The 22,552-nt window shown below is 40.8% G+C and overlaps 1 protein-coding gene across 3 annotated transcripts in view; it reads left to right on the top strand.

The window, feature by feature from the left end:
* Positions 1 to 21,892, top strand: part of FBXL3 (F-box and leucine rich repeat protein 3) — a 38,086-nt gene extending 16,194 nt beyond the window's left edge. For 2 of the 3 annotated variants that reach the window (XM_073347125.1, XM_073347106.1), the window contains 3 exons: positions 4,951 to 5,076; positions 12,280 to 12,451; positions 19,542 to 21,892. In XM_073347125.1, the coding sequence (XP_073203226.1) occupies positions 4,951 to 5,076; positions 12,280 to 12,451; positions 19,542 to 20,185 (942 nt within the window). In that variant the 3' untranslated portion in view covers positions 20,186 to 21,892. The remainder of the gene's footprint in view (positions 1 to 4,950; positions 5,077 to 12,279; positions 12,452 to 19,541) is intronic. The other variant, XM_073347115.1, reaches the window with a different exon arrangement.
* The last annotated feature ends 660 nt before the right edge of the window (positions 21,893 to 22,552 follow it).

Here is a 22,552-nt window from a genome sequence, read left to right as displayed (position 1 = left end):
AACCCTCCTCTTCTTTCTGTGTTTTTGTATGTTTTTCTAGTCAGTTTTAAATTGCAAGCTCTTTAGGGCAAGGACTGCCTTTTAACTTGTTTTAATGTACTTTTGTAAGCTGCCATGTAGGTGGTTGGCCCAGTATGCAAATAAAGATAGACATACTTGTTACATCTGTTGACCATCTTTGCTCAAAAATAAAACCTAATAAAGTGATAGGGAATAGCCAACATGGATTTGTCAAGAACAAATCATGCCAAAAAACCTAGTTTAATTCTGAGATGTATTAACAGGTGTTGTATGTAAGACACAGGAGGCAATTGTTCCCACTCTGTTTGGCACTATTGAGGATTCAGATGGAGTACTATGTCCAGTTTTCAATATCACAGTGTAAGAAAAGTGAACAAACTGAAGAGTCCAAAACTAAGAAGTCTTCAGATGTTTTCTTAACAAGTTTAGAGACCTGGACATTTTAAGGCAAGAGAAGGCTTAGGGTGCGAACATGGAAACAATCCTCAAATAATAAAAAGTAATTGTATAAAGAGGGTGGTAATCAATTGTTTTCCCTATTCTCCAGGGGTAGAACAAGGAGTAATCAGTTTAGGGTGCAGTAAGGGAGATTTAGGCTGGGTGTTAGGAAATGCTTTCCAACTAAAAGAATAGTAAAGCATTGCAACCGGTGACATGGGGTGAAATCTCTGTCTCTGGAAGTTTTTAAGAACAGTTTAGACAAACATTTGTCTGGAACGATCTAGGTGTACTTGATTCTGCCTCAACTGAGGCGGGTAGACTAAATGAATTGTCCTTTCCAGCTGTATATTTCCATGATTCTCTATTCTCCTTGCTATAATGTAATTACATCAGCAGACATATGTTCTTCTTTGATAATGTTGCTTGGTGAGTGGAGTTGACTTAGCTCAGGCAACATACTGGGATGGATAGGTCAGCGCTTGTTTGGCTTGGTTCCTTCACGGCTGAGAGGTCCCAGGTAGTTGTCTTGGGTAAATGTATGAGGGTTGTCATAAATATAAAGGGAAGGGTAAACACCTTTAAAATCCCTCCTGGCCAGAGGAAAAATGCTTTCACCTGGAAAGGGTTAAAAAGCTAGGATAACCTCTCTGGCATCTGACCAAAATGACCAATGAAGAGACAAGATACTTTCAAAAGCTCGGAGGAGGGAAAAAAACAAAGGGTCTGTGTCTGTCTGTGTGTGATGCTTTTGCCGGGGACAGCACAGGAATGGAGTCTTAGAACTTAGTAAGTAATCTAGCTAGATATGCGTTGGATTATGATTTCTTTAAATGGCTGAGAAATTAAGCTGTGCTGAATAGAATGGATATTCCTGTCTGTGTGTCTTTTTGTAACTTAAGGTTTTGCCTAGAGGGATTCTCTGTTTTGAATTTAACTACCCTGTAAGGTATTTACCATCCTGATTTTACAGAGGTGATTCTTTTTTTCTTTTTACTTCTATTAAAATCCTTCTTTTCAGAAACTGAATGCTTTTTCATTGTTAAGATCCAAGGGTTTGGGTCTGTGGTCACCTATGCAAATTGATGAGGATTTTTACCAAACCTTCCCCAGGAAGTGGGGTGCAAGGGTTGGGAGGATTTTGGGGGGAAAGACGTTTCCAAACAATGCTTTCCTAATAAAAATAAACCCAGATAAACATTTGGTGGTGGCAGTAGAAGTCCAAGGGCAAAGCGTAAAAATAGTTTGTACCTTGGGGAAGTTTTACCCTAAGCTGGTAAAAGTAAGCTTAGGAGGTTTTCATGCAGGTCCCCACATCTGTACCCTAGAGTTCAGAGTGGGGAAAGAACCTTGACAAGGGTCCTCTCATGAGAGGTGCCACAGTTTATCTTGTTACCCCTTTTTTTAAATGGGGGGGGGCTGTTCAGAGGCTGAGGTATGGGTTAGTGTTTATACTCAACATTGTCTCTATCTTGCTTGATCTCAGATGAAGGGGACTGAGTCCGATGGCGTACATAAGAACAAAATGGGACTAATCCAGACAAGATACTGATGTGGATAGGTTGGGGGAGAAAAATGGAAGCTATAGCTAGAGTCTTATCAGCTTGCTTAATTTGAGGATGTGTGCCCATTGTGGGTTTTTTTTTGTTTTTTTTTTCAAGTTCTTAATTTAAGAATTTGGTGAGAACAGCAGCTGCATTTAGATGATCAAGTAGCAGTTTTGGCCAGGAGAGCTTTTTTCCATCTACACTTGACCAGAGGAGCCACTCTTCTTTCACATGCTGTTCTTGATATTATGTCTGTCACTTGGAAGTAAAAAGAAAAGGAGTACTTGTGGCACCTTAGAGACTAACCAATTTATTTGAGCATAAGCTTTTGTGAGCTACAGCTCACTTCATCGTGTATGCATCCGATGAAGTGAGCTGTAGCTCACAAAAGCTTATGCTCAAATAAATTGGTTAGTCTCTAAGGTGCCACAAGTACTCCTTTTCTTTTTGCGAATACAGACTAACACAGCTGTTACTCTGAAACTTGGAAGTAAGATTACTGTAGTGTTCTCTAGGTTGGTCTTACAATATAACAGCATTTTTTTTCAAAGTTTGGGTCGCGATCCAGTACTGGGTCGTGGCACGTAAGGCACTGAGTCACTCTGGTCAGCAATGCTAACCAGGATGTTAAAAGTCCCATTGGCGGTGCTGCCCAGCTAAGGCAGGATAGTGCCTCCCTGTTCAGACACCGTGCTGTGCCACAGAAGCAGCTAGCAGCAGGTCTGGCTTCTAAGCAGGGGGACCATGGGGCTCCACATACTGCCCCCACCCCAAGCACTGGCTCCGCACTCCCATTGGCTAGTGGCGCCTTTGGGCGAGAGCCGCACGGAACCGCTTGCACGCCTCCACCTAGGAGCCAGACCTGCTGCTGGCCACTTCTGGCGCAGCGTGGTCCAAGGTGTCGGGACAGGTGGGAAGCCCGCTTCTGCGCTGCTGACTGGGAGCCGCCAGAGGTAAGTCTGTACCCCAACCCCGCACCTCAATCCACTGCACCCCAACCCCGCACCTCAATCCACTGCACCCCAAACCCCTCATCCTCAGCCCAGAGCCCTGACCTCCTCCCACACCCCAACCCCCGCAACAGCCATGAGCCCCCCAAACCCAGAGCCCCCTCCAGCTCCCCCAACCTCTTTGCCCCAGCTCCGTTGGGTCACAGGCATCGACAGTTTTCTTCAACTGGGTCCCCAGAAAAAAAATTTGAAACCACTGCAATATAAGCCACTTACTGAATAGTGGTGTTGGCAGGAGGATTTGACCCCGCTGTTATCCACACTGCTTGCTAGCTGACTTTCAAGTAGAATTTAGGTGTTTGGATTTCATCCTGCAAGGTCCTAACTGATCCTGATATCTGCCCAATTGAAAGGAAGCCTTTCTCCCAAAGCAGCATTCCCACAGATGAGATCAGGAGAGGTGATCAGACTGACTCTTTCCTTTTGTAATCATGGGAGAGACCTACCAGTGGGATATTCACAATGAAGCGCACCTTCAGATTTGTAATTCTTTTCCCTTTTCTGTGGCTCTGATCCCTGGATCTGAAATAGCCCAGATCTGTTGGACTTTGTGACATGCTGTCAGGCACATCTGTTTTTAGGACTTTCAGTGAGGAGGAGAATATAAAGGAAATGGGATAGGATTTGAGGCTGTATGGATATTGGCTTGTTTATTACTTGATGCAGGTTGGATTTTTGTAAGAGGAATAGACTGGCTGAGGTGCTTTATTGTATTGACTAACTTCATATGTAATTTTTAACTGATGATCAGTGGTTCACAGTCATGCTGGAAGGGCATAATGAGTGGGGTCCCACAGGGATCAGTTCTGAGCCCAGTTCTGTTCAATATCTTCATCAGTGATTTAGATAATGGCATAGAGAATACACTTTTTTATAAAATTTGCAGATGCAACCCCTTCCAGCTTTGTATCAAGTGCTTTGGAGCATAGGATTATAATTCAAAATGATCTGGACAAACTGGAGGAATGATCTGAAGTAAATAGGATGAAATTCAATGAGGATAAATGCAAAGTCCACTTAGGAAGGAACCATCAGTTGCGCGCGCACACAAAATGGGAAGTGACTACCTGGGAAAGGGATCTGGGGGTCATAGTGGACCACAAACTAAATGAGTCAACAGTGTAACACTGTTACATCCCAGAATGATGTTCGCTTTTTTTTGTATTAGCAGGAGTGTTGTAAGAAAGACACGAGAAGTAGTTCTTCCACTCTACTCAGCGCTGATTAGACCTCAACTGGAGTATTGTCCAGTTCTGGGTGCCACATTTCAGGAAAGATGTGGACAAATTGGAAAAAGTCCAGAGAAGAGCAGCAAAAATGATTAAAAGTCTAGAAAACATGATCTCTGAGGGAAGATTGGAAAAGAGAAGACTGAGAGGGGACATAAGTTTTCAAGTACAAGTAACAAAAGGTTGTTACAAGGAGGAGGGCAAAAAATTGTTCCTCTTAACCTCTGAGGATAGGACAAGAAGCAATGGGTTTAACTTGCAGCAAGGGAGGTTTAGGTTGGGCATTAGGGAAAACTTACTAACTATCAGGGTGGTTAAGCACTGGAATAAATTGCCTAGGGAGGTTGTGGAATCTCCATCATTGGAGATTTTTAAGAGCAGGTTAGACAACCACCTGTCCGGGATGGTCTAGATAATACTTAGTCCTGCAATAAGTGCAGGGGACTGGACTAGATGACCTCTCGAGGTCCCTTCCAGTCCTTTGATTCTTTGACTGAACTGTTGATAAGCACTTTTTTTAAGAAATTGAGAACGTTCAGTGTAGAATTAGTAAGACACACATGGGACCCTACGCTGAGATTTTTACACTTTTCAAAGTAGAACTGCAGTTAAAGGAAAGCTGTTCTTTTTGAACTCTTTATTGCAAAGTTCATTGGCTTGATGTGTTGTTTTCCTGGACTAATAAATGGTTTGTTTCCATTTAAGGTGGACAGCAGCAAGGAATCAGCAGAAGCAGCTTGTGATATTTTATCACAACTTGTGAATTGCTCTTTAAAAACACTTGGACTAATTTCAACCGCTCGACCAAGCTTCATGGATTTACCTAAGGTAGCTTGTGCATGTTTAATTTATTTATTGAAAGACTGTAGTGGTAAGTATGATACTGATATAACTTAAAGTATATAGATTTTAAAGCAGTAGGTTCTCTGTGGCTTCATCTGCTCCTGGGAGCTCTTAAAATGCAAGCACTGAGACTAGTACTTAAATTTGACTAGAACTTTATTGATTGTATCTGCATCATGTGGGTGTTTACAGTACTTGTTTAACTTCCCAAATATTTCCCCAACATACGTTGGCTTCAGTGTAAAAATCTGTGCAATATTCTCTAGTAACATAGTCCTAGTCAAGAATCTGGAGGGACTATGCTTAGGATATTGCATACATGTGTGTGTGTGTGTGTGTGTGTGTGTGTGTGTGTGTGTGTGTGTGTGCGTGTGCACACGAGAGAGAGAGAGAGCATCACAGTCTGTATATAAAATAAATCTAAGACCAGCAAAGAGCATTCTGATCATCTAGTCTGACCATCTGCATGATACAGGACATAAAATTTCACCCAGTAATTCCTGCATCAAGCCAATAACTTTTCTGGTTGAGCTAGAACATAATTTTTAGAAATGTATCTGATTTTCATGTCCTAACTTGAAGCAATGGAGAGTCCATTGCATCCCTAAGTAAGCTGTTCCAATGATTAATAGCCATCACTGTTAAAATTTTGCCTCTTATTTCTAGTGGGACTTGGTCTAGCTTCACTTTCCAGCTATTGGATTTTGTTGTGCCTCTGCTAGATTAAAGAGCTTCCACTACCGGAAATCTCCCCATCCATAAGGATGCTTATAGACCAGGGGAGGGCAAAGTATGGCCTGCAGGCCGGATCCAGCCCGTGGGATTGCCAGCCTCATGGTGCAGCAGGGCTAAGGCAAGCTCCCTGCCTGCTCTGGCCCCACGCCACTCCTGGAAGCAACTAGCACCACATCCCTGCAGTCCCTGGGGGTGGGGAGGGCAGAGGACTCTGTGCGCTGCCCTCGCCACCAGGCACTGCCCCCCGCAGCTCCCATTGACCAGGAACGGGGAACCGCAACCAATGGGAGCTTCGGGGCTGGTACCTACAGGCGAGGGCAACGTGTGGCGGAGCCGGCTGCCCCACCCCGCCCCCAGGAGCCACTGCCGGACATGCTGGCCACTAAGGGAGTCTGCCTTAGCTGCACTGCGCGCCGCTGCCACCCCAGAGCCACTCAAGGTAAGCTGCACTGGGCCAGAATCCACCTCCCTATCCTTCCTCAGTGTCGGGTAGGTCTTCCTCTTCAGTGAACAGCATTACTGTCTGGTTGTGGTGTTGCAGCAGCATACTAAAAGTGATCTGAATCTTGTTTTTCTTCACAGCTGCTCACAGGGTTCTCAATAGCAGCAGTGAAAACTGAGAAGACAAGTCAGTTTTCATTCTCCTGCTTGAGAAACAAAGGTACTGGAGCTGTCTGTCTGCAGATTTAGGAATACAGCACTCTTTGAATTATACTTGGTTCTTCAAGTGATTGCACTTGTCCATTACACTTCAAGTCTGTGTGCATATGGTGCACTGGAGCTGGAGATGTTTTTCACATAGCTGTACCTGTCAGAGCAGCACATGTGCCCTCAACACCATTGTGCTACCAGCTGCAGTATAATGGCATGTAGCCACCCCAAACTCCCTCAGTTCCTTTTAACTGCCCATGATCATTAATTGGACTGCCTGTGCTTGTGTGCACCAGTTTCTCTTTGAGAATAGCTAATTTATATTTGTTAGTATAGTAGTACTCATAGCTTATTGTATAGTTTTTGTTTCCTGTCTTTGGACTTAGTGTCAGATCTCTTCTTACGAGATAAGGTGCAAACACTTGGTACTGGGGTATGCTTCAGTCCCCAGGTTTTAAGCCCTGTGCTGAAAGCAGGAAGTCCAAAGTTGGTTAGTGATACTCATTCTCTGTGCCTGAAGTGTCTGGGTGAGGGCAATGTTCGTGATCGGTGCCAACTTTGTAGAGATTTCAAGCCCCATGCTAAAAAGGACAGAGGTAAGCCTTTACCACATCCTAATGGAGGCTGTCTTGCATCCTTCCTCTGAGCCCCGCCATTGATACACTCACTACCCCATCTACGAGTGCTCCTGAAGACTATGCCCTCTCTTCTCCTAGAAAAATTTCTGAGAGGGAGACACTGTTCCCATTCTTTGGTGCCCATAAGAAATTAGATGACCGCTGATCTTTAAAAGCTGGAAGGTCTCCTCCTCTTAGGAGCTCTAGGGTCTCAGGTGGCATCCTTGAGCAGGAGGGAGGGTACTGGGGGTACAGTTCCAGCCTTGGCTTGGCACTCCCCAACACCACATACCACTGCCTTCTGTCAGCCATAGTCACTGACTCCAGCAACTACCTTGGTGCCATCAAGATTGGCTCCTATGAATGTTCATGCTTCTTCAGTACAGGGGTGTCAAACCAAGGATGCCTCTCAATACCACAACTCCAGAGACTCTCTGCCTCGCAATACTGGACTCTGATTGTCCAGGTTGTAAATTTATCAGTACTAGTCACCTCACAAGCTTTGGTCCAGCCTGTGTCAATTGGGGCATCCCATTCCACTCTGGCTATTGAGCGTTAGCCCTCAGGACTGATAGCAGTCAAGGCTTTAACAGACCTCCCCTGGCCATGCAGTGCCATCACAAATTAAACAGTGTACTGACTACATCAAATCAGAGATCCTAATTACCAGCACCAAGCAGTATCGCACAGCCTTGGCCATCAGACTACTCCATGTTTTCCTGGGAGTACCTAATTCTGCAACAAGAGGCCTTACATTCCTTTGCCCTCATCAGGAAAATCGAGGTTTCAGTACCCATACGGGTACAGAAGCAGATCTAAAGAGAAGGAACCATGGAACAGTCTTAATTGGGATCCTATGCCACATAAGTTGCCTTTCTATAACCCATGAGTGATGCCACCCACATCATGTTCTATGCCAGTTTCCTCAGCTGACAGCTTATCTCAGTGGCAACACTGGAGGTCACCAGACAAGATGAACCATGGTCCTGGTACCAGTCTCAATACCAGTTGAAATTCAGAGGTCCCTCACCAGGATTTTGTCCCATCAGCTTCGCATTCATATCCAAGAGGTCCAGATTCAGTCTTCCATGAACGTGTCCTCCCTGCCTCCATATGAGGTGACAGTGTTGGAGGCATCCTCTTGTCCAAGATGATTATAAATCTTAAGACTTGTTAGAGTAGCTAGCTCTCTTGATATTCAAATCAAAATGATTCAGGGGAGTTTGCCTAGATCAGTGGACATCTTGAATACGGCAGGGCCATCTGAAGAGGCTCTTCTAATAAATGAGGAAATTCCACCTCTAATTGGGGCCAACTCTGCAGCTAGAGTTATGGCATTTGTGTTTCCTCCAGAGATGCAGCACAGAATTCAGGCCCTATGTTGTTTTCAGGGAAAATGGCCCCGGCTGTGCATCTATCTTAACCTGTTGGGAATCCCACTTCTTAGATGCTCAGACCCATATTACAACTGATCGCTGGATTCTAAGCACCGTGGAACTAGGATACACCCTGCAGTTTTTCTTTCCCTCCTTCCTACTTACCTTCCCCATCTCTCTTCAGGGTCCATTTTTATGAGGCTACTCTTATACAAGAGGTACAATCTCTTAAACACCTGGGAGTCACAGAAGAGGTTCCTCCTCCTTAAAGGGGGAAGGGTTTTTATTCCAATTATCTTCTGGTTCGAAGTCAAAAGGCAGACTCAGACCTATTCTGGACCTGCAAAACCTAAACAAATACTTTAAAGAACAGAAAATATTTGTATGGTCATTCTGGCTCCATCATTCCTTCCCTAGATCCTGGCAATTCATACACTGCCCTCAACTGGAAGGCTGTTTACTTCCACATGGCTATCCATCAGAACCACAGGTAGTTTAAGACTTGTGGCCATGGACCCTTATCAATTTGAAGTCCTCCATTTGACCTGTCTGAACCCCAAGAAGTCTTCATAAAGTGCATGGTGGTAGTACATTTTTCTCAGAAAAGCAGAAGTGTTCCTGTATCTGGATGATTGGCGGATCCAGGGTCACTCCAAAAATGAATGGAGATCAGTTTGGTCAGGGTTCTCTCTTTCATTCCTTGGGCCTGTTAATCAACAAGGACAAGTCAGTTCTTGATCCTGTTCAGAAAATAGAATTCCTAGGAGTTGTGCTCACTGTACAGTGTCAAAGGCACCTGTCTCAGCTCAGATTCCAAAAAATTCTGAATCTCTGCATGGACCTCAAGGCCTATCCTTGCACAAAGGTAAGAAATTGATGAAGACTTTTAGGACACCTAGCATCGTGCATGTCCATGACTTAGCATGCCAGACTTTACCTCAGGAAGCTGCAGTGGTGTCTGAAGTTTGTTTATACTCTCTCATCATCCACTGCACATCCTGACTCATGTACCTGCAAGGATTTTATATTCTCCCCAGACTGGAGGATGGATCCTGCCAATGTATATACAGGAGTCCCCTTCTCCCCATCTCTACCCTCAGTGACTTTATTTACGGTTGCTTCATCTTGGTTGGGAAGCACATATGGAGGACCTCCACAGATTCAGGACTTGTGAGCAGACCAAAATCTTTCTCTACACATAAGTGTCTGGGAATTGTGGGTAATTCACTTGGTGTTAGGCTTTCCTCTAGCACATCAAAAGAAGTGCAGTTTAAGTCCTCACAGACAATACAGTTGCAATATTCTGTTTGAACAGACAGCGTGGTGCCAGGTCAGATTGCCTTTGCCAAGAAGCTGTGGATCTGTGGGACTTTTTGTATTGGCAATGCATTAATATTCAAAGCCTCCTACCTCCCAGGTGTGCAGATCTGCCAGACAGTTCTCAGCTGATCTTTCTTTCAGCAAAAATCCCAAATGGTCTCAGACCGGATATCGTCACATTCATCTTTCATACTGTTGGGATGAGGTTACCAGAGTTAGATCTCTTCACCACTTGACTGACCAGAAAGTGCCACCTGTTTGTGTCCCACTCTGAAACAAGTGTTAGCTCCATGACAGATGCTTTCCTTTTGTCTTGGAGGAGCAAGCTACTGTATGCCTACCCCCTGATTCCAAAGGTGCTATAGAAGCTCAGACAGGATCATGTCCACATGAGCTTCATAGTGCCAGGCTGCCTTTGTCAACATTAGTCCTCAGACGTATTGAACGCTTCTGTCAAGAAAATGATAATACCTCAGGAATCTGAATTAATATCTCAAAGTCAAAGTTGGATGTTGCATCCCAATCTATCCATTCCATACCTGAGAGCATGGATGCTCAGTGGTTAATATCTCAGGAAGCAGAGTTTTGTCTGGGTTCAAAACATCCTTTAAATACCAGAAAACAGTCCACTAGATACTTAACTGATGAAGTGGAAGCATTTTTCAGTGTGGTCTCAGCATTTATTTAACTTTTGCATTCTTCCATCCAGGGTATTCTGGTCTGTTTACCTAAAAGGAGATGGCCTCTCTGTTCGTTGAAAGTTCACCTGGCAGCCATGCATTCTGTCCTCTGGAGGAGGATGGTCTGTTTTGTTTTTTGTTTTTTTTCTAACTCTGATTCTTTTTTTTTTTTTTTTTTTAAAGGTTTGGAAAGGCTAATTCTCATGTCGCAGAGCTCTCACTTCTCTGGGATTTAATTTGGTGCTGGCAACTCTAATGGAAGCCATTGTTGTTGGTAGCTGTTTCCTCAGCTGGGAGGATAAAGGAGTTGAACGTGTTGGTTGCTGCCACCACCCTCAAATGCAGCATTTTTTCTAAGGACAAGGACTGTTTACACCCTCACTGTAAATTCCTGACTAAACTTAACTGACTTGCCCCTTAATTAAGCTATCTATTTGCTTTCCTTTTTTCCAAAGCTACATTCCCATAAGGAGGAAGAGACACTGCATACTTTGGATGTTAAAGTGTTAGCTTTCTGTTTAGACAAAACCTACCTCTTTAGGAGATCTCCTTAGCTGTTTCCTTTGCTGACAGGATGAAGGGCCTTCCTTTAGGATTTCATCTTCTATTTGCATATGCTATGACATTGCCAAAGTCCCTATGCTGAGCAGTTTTAGCACACTCTACAAGAGCTCAAGAGGCTTCAGCTGCATTTGAGTCATATCAATAGGGTAAATCTGTAAAGCTGCAACCTGGTGACGTATACATGCTCTCACAAAACATTATGCTGTCATCATTAAAGGGATGATGCCAAATTCAGACGTGTAGTTTCACAGTCATTGTTCAGGTAGACTCTGAAACCCTTTTCTGGGCTGAATTGTTTGACTCAGTGGAAAATCCCTTTAAGAATCAAAAACAGTTACTAACGTACTTCAAGATGTGTTGCACACGTCCATTCCATGACCCACCCTCCTTTCCCCCTCTTATCTTATCAATCTCTTATCCAATAAGAAGGAACTGACAAGGACCAAATCCACCCCTTTAGACCATTGGCTGGCAGCATAAGTGTGTCAAGGGTGCATGTGCTGCCTCAGTGGGTACTGCTATGGGAAGAACATATCTGGCTCCGGTACACTGGGTGCACACACACCTGAAGTGGAATGGATTTGTGAAACACATTTCAAAGAACAGTTACAAAACAGGTTTACTCTTTTTTTACACATTTGGAAGACTGCCTTCACAATTATACGGGTGACCTGTGGTGCACAGGAGGTCAGACTATATGACCTAGTGTTCCCTTCTGGTCTTAAACTCTGGTATCTTCTTCTTTTAATAATTCTGATTAAATTTCAGACTTGCATTTTTGCTAAACTTAGTCTTTGTATGTAGATAAAGTGTTTAGAACAGATTTTATATATTGGAGTTTTCCTTCATGTCTGAGTCTGGAGGATGTTGCCTTGGAAGTGCACTTTGCAAGTAATCTTCAGAGCTTACTTTTAGGTTTGTGCACTTGTATAGGATATTTTGAATTTTACAGCACTTCATTTTTTTGGCCCAGTTCTTTTTAATGTTGAATATTATCAATGACCATTCATAGACAAGGATTTATAACAAAAAAACTAAATACTTGATTTAAAAAAAAAGCACACTTGATCAAATGTTTTACTGTCTAGTTGAAATAAAATGGATGCAGTAATGTTAAATATTGCGATAGATGCTACAGCTTCCTTTAGGCTATCTATATGTGAAGATGTAAGGAAACATTAGTTTTGAAAATATATTTGGAATGTTTCACATCCCTGTTTCACTGTTACTGTTTTTTCCCTTCTGCAGTCACATTTTATCTCTGCACTGACAGTGGTGTTTGTAAACTCCAAATCCCTCTCTTCACTTAAAATAGATGATACGCCAGTAGATGATCCATCCCTCAAAGTACTAGTGGCTAACAACAGTGATACGCTTAAGCTGTTAAAAATGAGCAGTTGTCCTTATGTTTCTCCTGCAGGTGAGCTACTCTGTGTGTGTGTGTGTGTGTGTGTGTGTTTAAAAAAATTTTTTTTCTTTTCTTTTTCTTTTATTTTCTTGCACAGTGTGAACTATCCAGAAATCTTCTGAAAAATTGGTGGGTCTTTTAGCTAGTATTTACAGCCTCTGACATTTTAATACTTGTTCCACTGTCTTTGTTTCATAAGAATATCAAAACTGTATGCCTATGAAACATAGTATTTGACCATCATGGACAAATAATTTTGAGCGGGGGGGGGCAGGACGAATGAAAATTGATTTTAATTTTTTTTTAAAAAATAAGCAGTATCTGTTTGCTGCTAAAGTTTTAAAGAGTGTGTTGAAGTGCTAAACCATCTTTTGACAGCAGTATCCTCTTCCACAAGTGCAGAACAAATATTTGTTTACTCCAGTTTGTTCAGTTCAGTGACTAGTTCATTCAAAGTTAATAACCCTATTAGGAGCTGAAAAAACAAGAAAACTTCTTTTTCTTTTCCTTTTCCAGTCTAAGAATAAAAATAAGGTGTGAGATTGACTAATTCTAAAATCTTAAAGGACATGGTAACCAGAAACAATCAGTTCAGTTCATTCACTACAGATGATGCATCCTTTGTTTAATAAATGTTTATCAAAAATATTTTGCATTTAACTTTTTTCTTTGTGTATCAATCACATAAAAAGTAGTTTCATTTAACCAATACAAATTTAAAATGCTGTTTTAGTGCATTTTTTAAATAAAATTCCAATTTCCATCCAAATAGAGCATGGTACAAATAAAAAGTTAATCCTCTAGTAAGTGGATCATTCACCATTTTCTAACATAAGGAAAAAATTAAGAATCTATATATGCTATATAATTGCTGAAATAAATGTGCATAGCTATAGTGATCCTCCTGATTACAATAAATTTGGTACTTTTTGATTAAGTTTTATATAGTTGCAAATCAGCATGTTTTAATGGCTACCAACTAATGAGAATAAACTTTTATTTAGGAAAATAACAAGTATAAATACACAAAATTAAAACCAGTGATTTAAATCAAGGTTTTCTACTTGTTGATTTAAATCAGCTCCACTCTGGAGGGTGATTGATTGTGGGGGGGACATGGAGGAATCTTTTAGAAGTCTCAATCCAATTTGATGACTTAAAATAGGTTGACAACTCTCTTGTGCTTCACTGGAAGTAGAATACATTCTCAGGTATTTCAGAATGTGAGTTTCTCCAGAGCAGTTCATTATGACTATGACTTGAATTATGGAGTGCCATGGATAATGGAGTGTCTCATTTCCTTGTTCTGAAAGAGCAATTTTATCCTTTACAGTAACTCTTCACTTAAAGTTGTCCTGGTTAACGTTGTTTTGTTGTTACATTGCTGATCAACTGGAGAACATGCTCGTTTAAAGTTGCGTAATGCTCCCTTATAATGTTGTTTGGCAGCCGCCTGCTTTGTCCGCTGCTTGCAGAAAGAGCAGCCCGTTGGAGCTAGCTGGTTGGGGCTTGGAACTAGGGTGGACCGGCAGCCTCCCTATCCATGGGCACCGACTCTGTGGGTGCTCCAAGGCTGGAGCATCCATGGGGGAAAAATTAGTGGGTGCTCTGCACCCACTGGCAGACAAGCTCCTCTCACCCCCACTTCACCTCCCAGCACTTCCCACCACCAAACAGCTGTTTGGCGGTGATTAGGACTTTCCAGGAGGGACCGGGGAGGATCAGGGATGTGGTGTGCTCAGGGGAGGAGGTGGAGAAGGGGCGGGGACTTGGGGGAAGGGGTGGAATGGGGGTGGGGCAAGGGCAGAGCCGGGGATGGGGTTGAGCACCCACTGGGAACAGTGGAATTTGGTGCCTGTGGCCCTAAGTTCCCTGTGTGGCAGCTGCCCAGCAGCTTAATTTTTGATTGATGACAAAATGATTAATTTTGTCAATTGCCGGGCAGCTCACCTGTCCCTCCCCCCACAGCTGTGTGCTGCTCCTGCCCTCTGCCTTGGAGCTGCTCCCTGGAGCCTCCTGCTTGCTGTGCAGAGGCGATGGGAACAGGGATGCTAATGTCAGGGTGTCCTGCTCCTGTACCCCATCTCCTGAACCTTATCTCCACAGGGGGGATGACACTACAGGGCTAAGGACTGAGGAAGCTTGCTGGCAGCAGTTGCTGTCTCAACTTGCTAATCTACTTTAAAAGGCAATGTACCTTTTGAGTGGAGTCAGCTTACTCAAAGGGGCAAGGCACATCTCTCTCACAGGGTGTATGTCTCTGTCTCTCTCTGCCATGCTGTCTCCCCTCCCTCCATTCATGCTGCCTTGTAGAGTGTGAGGCTACATTAACAACAATGGGATAACCCTTGAGGGCTCGGCTGAGTGCTAGTTCATCATTTAGCAGTAAGGCATTCCCTGGGAAATATCCCACCCTCTGACTTCACCACCTCAACCAAGCTTCACAATCGCTGTTGCTGAGTACAGTATTAAATTGATTGTTTTAAAACTTATTGTATAGTCTTTTGTCTGGTGAAAAACATTTCCCTGGAACCTATTTACATTGATTCTTATGGGGAAATTGGATTCACTTAACATTGGTTTGCTTAAAGTAGCATTTTTCAGGAACATAACTACAATGTTAAACGAGGAGTTACTGTACTTGAATTGAAAACAAGAAAATAGACACCCAACATCAAAGGGGTGAAGGACCTGGGCTGTACAACACATCTTCTGTCACTGACAGTTCTACTTCTCTAACACAGAAGGGTCTGCTGCAAAGGTGAAGCTAGTTTGTGTAGTAGACAGAGCATTCTCAAGCTGCTTCAAGACTGTAGAACTTTCTCCTGCAGGAACTAAGAACTACCTTAAATTTCACTACTTTCTGTTCCAAAAACAATGCATGATTTGAGCTTGCTTTCACAAATAACAGCACATCTGTTTAAAAATGACAGATACATTTTCCCAGAGGAAAAGAAAATAGCAGGAACCAAACATGACATGCTATTCATTTTCTTTAATTTATCTTTGGAAGGTAGTTGGACACCAGGGTGATACATATAATGTAAAAGCCTGAATGAAACAGTAATTTTAATAATTACATATAAAATTTAGCAGCACAATGCTTACTAAAGATGTAAGGAAAACAGGATAGTCCACCCAGAATGACCAGAAGTCTCAATCTAATAAATTTACTTGGTGGTATTTGGATGTGTAGCTTTGCACAAATAAGGGTATATAATGTTTTAACATGGAGAAATCTGTGGAGTGCTAGTATCTTTAAAAATTTTTAATCACAATTACTTTCAAGAAGACCTTGACTTGTACACTATATCATAGCACTAAAATAACTGTTTTTCTTCTCTTTCCTCCCCCTCCCCCCGGTTTACTGCTTAAGCACAGTAAAGTTTGTAATAGTTGGTATTTGACAATACTTTGCTTTCATGAACATAGAAAATCATCTTCTGTTTGTTTATATTCTAATGGCCTGGTTTAAATGTAAAGATTTTTAGGTGGAAAATGGCATTTTTAAGAAATAGAGCAAAACTACTGTTGCCCTTTTGTGAGGTGGTAGAATGGAGCAGAATGAAATAGTGACAAAACAATGGACTGTGCTAAGCAACTGGGAAAAGCACTCAGCTGAGGTCTGGTGTGCCTGGCTAGAGAGAACAGAGAGTGGAACAGACTGGAAATAAGCTAGCATGTAAACAGTTGGCTTCATGTTATGTTTGAGCTCCAAAGCAAGGAAACTACAATAGAAGCAAGAATATCTGGAAGAAAATAAGGAAATTTTGAGTACTCTGGCTTACCACTTTTTTGTGTGATTGGTTGGGGTGTTTGGGTTTTTTTTTGTTTTTTTGCATGGAAGTGATCCACTTACCAGATTGCTATAAACTGTTGAAAAACTTGAATTCATAGAATAATAGGATTGAAAGGGACCTCAGGAGGTCATCTAGTCCAACCCCCTGCTCAAAGCAGGACCAATCCCCAACTAAATCATCCCAGCCAGGGCTTTGTCAAGCCTGACCTTAAAAACCTCTAAGGAAGGAGAATCCACCACCTCCCTAGGTAACCCCTTCCAGTGCTTCACCACCTCCTAGTGAAAAAGCTTTTCCTAATATCCAACCTAAACCTCCCCCACTGCAATTTGAGACCATTACTCCTTGTTCTGTCATCTGCTACCACTGAGAACAGTCTAGATCCATCCTCTTTGGACCCTCTTTCAGGTAGTTGAAAGCAGCTATCATATCCCCCCTCATTCTTCTCTTCCACAGACTAAACAATCCCAGTTCCCTCAGCTTCTCCTCATAAGTCATGTGCTCCAGTCCCCTAATCATTTTTGTTGCCCTCTGCTGGACTCTTTCCAATTTCTCCACATCCTTTTTATAGTGTGGGGCCCAAAACTGGACACTGTACTCCAGATGAGGCCTCACCAGTGCTGAATAGAGGGGAATGATCACATCCCTCGATCTGCTGGCAATGATCCTACTTGTACAGCCCCAAATGCCGTTAGCCTTTTCGGCAACAAGAGCGTTGTTCACAATTCACAGTGCCTAAATCCTTTTGAGCATTCAATCCTAAGTGACTTGCCTAGAGTCATAGGATGTTTGTGGAGGAATAGGAATCCTACATTGCAGGCTAGTGCTCTAGCCACTGGACATTCCTTTCTCTCTGATTTATTATGGAGGCACCAGTCACAGCTCTTTGGTTGAGTTCTGCAGTTTATATTGTTTGAATTACAGTGAGGCACCTGACCATCATAGTTACCAGTCATCTAGAGGTTTTTATTATGATCTTCATATTTTCCTTTCAAAAATAATACTTCAGAAAGGATTACATTTCACTGAGTGCTGTTTTAGGAAACAGTTTCCTTTTTAACAAAAATATGAACATTTGTAATGTTACCATGAACAATTCTTACTCCCAAGTCTTGCAGTATCTCTGTATGTATCACTTTAGTTTTTCCATAGGGTTACTGGGGAAGAGGGCATCTCTGACCCCTCTATTTCAGTGTGTAAATTACTGAATCCCAGATTATGATGTAATTTAAGATTTTGGGTTTGTTACTTTGTACTCCAATCTTTATGAAGTTGAAGAATTTCACTCAAGTTTAATCTTAAAATTAATTTTGAGAATAAAGACAATGTTCATATTTGCATTATTTTTTACAAGAAATTAAATAGAAAAACACTTTAGTTATACAACAAAGAATTCAATGGTAAGACATTGAAATGAATTTAACTGGTATACACTAAATGCAGCATTAAAGTGACAGATTAGAGAATATTATTGATATAATGAAAACTGGTTTACATTTAATATTTCTGATCCTGAGGTAGAAAACACTTAAGTGTTTGTAGTTTTGTTGAAGAAATCATTACATTTTTAAGATCAATGTTTTGAGTAAGTAGAGTTTGACAGATATATATATATTCAGTTATTTCAAAGTTGTAGCTTAATTTTTCAGCTAAAATTTTCAGTTCCGAATCAAATGTTTGTTTGTTTTCTGTAGATAAACAAAATTGGACCATACCCAGCCTAAATTTTAGGCTGAATTCTGCAGCATGCAAAACCCAGAAGGCTGTATATAGTAGGAGTTTACTACAGTTGGAAAGGGTTGGGGTTTTTTTAGTTTAAATTTACCATAGAATGAGACTGCAAATACAAAATATAGGGAACATCTCATATATCATGGGGTGGTGGTAAAGATGTTGTGTGTTTTTTTGTTTGTTTGTTTTTTTTTATTGGCACTGTCTGCATGCTACTTAACCACTAGGCAACGTGGCTGCGTTACAGGAAGAAGTGAGCACTCTGCAGGGCCAAAAAAAACCCACTAAAAAACTCCACAGTAAAACAGCCACTCTGGAAGTTGCTGGCTCCAGTTTTCAGTTCCCTCCTTTCTACACTGCTACACTTATTCAGGCTTGGAAGGGCTGTAGTAATGTCCTTAGTGGACAGAGTGTGAAACAGGTTGTTAGGTGATTTTTTTTTTTTTCCCTTCCCATGTAAGACATCTAACTCTTCACTAGGAACTTGATACTCTCACCCCAAATCTTGCAGAAAGCAGACTTCGTGTCTCCTAATTGTTTTTCTAAAGCTGGTTGTGAGCTCCATATTTCCATTGTTTTTGTTTAGGAAACTGTCCCAAAACACACAGTGATTGCTGGAGGTGAAAGGAAAGCCCTGGCTGGGATGATTTAACTGGGGTTCAGTCCTGCTTTGAGCAGGGGGTTGGACTAGATGATCTCCTGAGGTCCTTTCCAACCCTGATATTCTACGATTCTATGATTCTTCAGCTAACAAGCTCCTGTTACCTGGCTGACAACTGTAAACTAATAGGGAGAATTGTTTTTCTACTGTCATGTTGATGTCTTTAAAATTCTTTCCTGGTTAACATCTGTCTACCTGGAAAGATTCTTTCTTTTCCCCCCACCTCCACTGAGGGCCTTAGGGGTGAGTACATTGACCTCAGTGCTTCCTCCTCCAACATACAGCAATTTGGCAGGACAAAGTCAAACTCCATGTAGAAATGTGTTACTACTTGAAATGTCAGGCCAGGGAGAAGTGCAGTAGTCACTTCAGAGCACATGTTATGCAGCTGTGGACGACCTTTATTCTTGATAATCCATCTGTTCTCACTGTACCTTTTTCTTATACTTGAAATTTTTACACTTCATAGAACAAACGTCAGTGCATAATATGAATGCTTTGGACACCGAAATTGCATGCTACAACAAAACATACGACTTGGTGTAGGAAAGAATGATTTGCAAGTGTAAAAGAAAACAAATGTTCAGTCATTAGTGCATATATGCCTAACTGTGTATGTACAGAGAATACATTATAGTACAGTCATGAAAAGGTCTTAAGGCAGGAGTTTGAGATTAATGAATTATTCACAAGGATGCTTATCAGCATCCTATCAAAGATAATTTTATTTCAGTGTCTGTAACTCATAATATAGATATTCTAGGTTACTCTGGATTTTGCACTTCAGAACTCCTGCTTCTGTTTGACATGCAAAAGCTAATTTTTGTTTGAGGTTAAATTCAAGAAAACTCGCTTTGATTTATAAGACATTTTCCATGAAAACAAATGTTAACACTTCAATGTTCTTTTCAAGGTATCCTTTGTGTGGCTGACCACTGTCATGGTTTACGTGAGTTGGCATTGAACTACCATCTCTTGAGTGATGAGCTTCTGCTTGCTTTGTCTTCTGAGAAACACGTCAGATTAGAACATTTGCGCATTGATGTAGTCAGTGAGAATCCTGGACAGACTCACTTCCACACAATTCAGAAGAGCAGCTGGGATGCTTTCATCAAGCATTCTCCCAAAGTAAACTTAGTCATATACTTTTTCTTATATGAAGAGGAGTTTGACCCATTCTTTCGTTATGAAACCCCTGTCACCCACCTTTACTTTGGGAGGTCAGTAAGCAAAGATGTACTTGGTCGTGTTGGAATGACATGTCCTCGATTAGTTGAACTGGTTGTGTGTGCCAATGGATTACGGCCACTAGATGAAGAGCTTATTCGTATTGCAGAACACTGTAAGAATCTGTCAGCTATTGGCCTAGGGGAATGCGAAGTCTCGTGCAGTGCCTTTGTGGAGTTCGTGAAGATGTGTGGTGGCCGCCTCTCTCAGCTGTCTATAATGGAGGAAGTCTTGATTCCTGATCAGAAGTACAGCTTGGAGCAGATTCATTGGGAAGTGTCAAAGCATCTTGGTAGAGTCTGGTTCCCAGACATGATGCCCACATGGTAAAGTCCTTAAAGACTTCACAGCATGTGAAATAGCACCTTAAATTTGAGAATACCATATTGCAACTTATCACAAGCTTATTTAATATTATTTTTATTGTAATGTCACTACTTCGATTAGTAAATGGATGTCCTATTTAGCACTAATTTCTGAAATCCACATTTTCTATGCTTAAATCTGGATATTCCAGAAACCTTTCATCCTAATAAAATTAGTCTGTTTTAGGTTTTCTCACTTTGCCATTGACAGTGACTCTAAATTTATGTAAATAATAAAATTTGAAAAGATAGACATATTTAAAAGTTGTGGTAGCAAAATATTAGCTATGAATTACAATATTTTATCCCTGTTACTTTGATATAAATATTAATAGTGAACATGACTGATTTGTATTGACTTACAAAGGGAGATGAGATTGAATGCTTTTACTGCAGACTATAGCAGTTACCTAGTGTTTAAATGATATGAACTGCCTGAAATACAGAATTTTAAGATTACATGGAGCATTTAGTAGGCTATGAAACTCATACATTACATAGTAGTAAATTAAGAGGTAAGGCAACAGAAATATTGTTTAGACACTTTAAAAATATTAAATTTGCTACTCATTTAATTTCTGATTAGTAATTTGCACAGGATATATTTTATAGATTTAATAATGAGGGTTACCAAAAGCTTTTTTTCCTCTATGCATTTTTTAATGTAAACTTGACATTTTAGGGTCTTCAGGGTCATTTCTAAACTTGTTTTAAAATATTAATTATAGCTCAGAAAGCGGAAGCATTCTGGAAGAAATTGTAGATACACTATATTTTTGACTGGTTGAAATTGACAGGCTTTTCTCAAAAGTTAATCAAATGCTGCAAGACTGGTTTTATCTGGAATACTGCATGTATTTCTAGGTAAGTGGAAGTTAAAAATATGCAGAGAAATGTTGAATGTAATAATGGCTGTTTAAGTAAAGATAACAGAGCAGAGTGAACACTGAATTTTAAAAGGAGTCTAACGAGCCATTTGACCAAAAAAACCATCTTGGAAGACCCATTAACTGCTTACAAATTTAAGAGAAAAATGGCTTTGTAACTAAACTGCCTAAACCATATATAAACATTTCTGAATAGCAATTTATATAAAGTGATGTTTGATAGCTATCCATTTTTTGTATTCCTTTATTTCAGCTAGTTTCAGATCATTTCATATTTAAAACTCAGAGAATCAAACCTGTGTGAAATAGAGCAATATGCAGAAATTAGATGTACAATTTCACAAAAGTATGGTTTATAAATTGTTTTGATCAAAGAAAATGTTAGCCTACAGTGAACTTTGCTGGTGGCATGCTTTCCATTTTTGGGTTCTACAGTTCTTGTAATAAATTAAGTAGATTTTGTTTACTTCTAATGTTCATTGTGCTCCAAATGTATAGTTTGAGGATAAACTGTAAAATTTATAATATGGGCATATTTAACTTTATAATGTTTTTGAGCAAGCATTACTCAGTGGACTGACATCTTAACAGTAAAGCTATATGTTTTTGTAGAGGTTTGTCATTAAGAATCATACTATTGAGTAGGCGATTTTTTTTGTATTAGAATTTGTTAAAAGCAATTTTAGTGCTATATTTTATCTGTACAAAGGTGTCAATATACTTAGTCTTTGTAAAAGAAAAATGTTAAGTTTGGTGTTTTAATACATGATATTTCTTTGCCTTTATTTTTGTAAATGGTCTTTGACACTGGTACTTCAAATGGTCACAGGCTGAGTGGTGATACTATAATGCCATTACAAGATTTTTCTAGGGAAAAATTACCAGTGATTACTTCAAGCAATATCAGCGGCCAAATCCCGCTGATATTGTATGACTATGGTAAGCAGTATTGGCCACTACTTATTGCATTGGCTCAGAATACCTGTGTGCGGAAAGTAAAGCAGTTAATTTACACCCCCGTCACCTCAAATTGTTGCTCATCACTAGGAATTTCATCCATTTGAGTGCCATCATTATGCTTCATAGATGCTGTTGACTATTGGATCCTGAGGAGAAAAGATGCAAGTAGAGGGAGGCGCTATAAGTATAATTAAAAGTTAATTGCCCCCAAGCTGAGTTAATTTTTCATCCTATGCAATTATAAAGAGAAATGTGAAATAAAGGTGGTTTTTGTTTAAATGAAAGTGGGTAAAACAATACATACAGAAACTACTCCAGGTGATGTCCTATCTCAATCAAAAACAAACAGTATTGATATAAAAATGATGAATAGTATTGTAATAGTATCAACCTTTAAAGCAATGTTGGTCAGAAAAGGGAAACATTTTGAAGTAGACAAGGCCTTCCACCTTAGATTGAAAATGTTCAGCCCCCAGTCAAAGTGG

This window comes from Lepidochelys kempii, chromosome 1 (assembly GCF_965140265.1).
Source record: "Lepidochelys kempii isolate rLepKem1 chromosome 1, rLepKem1.hap2, whole genome shotgun sequence".
NCBI classification, from domain to species: domain Eukaryota; kingdom Metazoa; phylum Chordata; order Testudines; family Cheloniidae; genus Lepidochelys; species Lepidochelys kempii.
The sequence above is the reverse complement of the archived record's forward strand: the minus strand, read 5'-3'. Positions and strand labels throughout refer to the sequence as shown.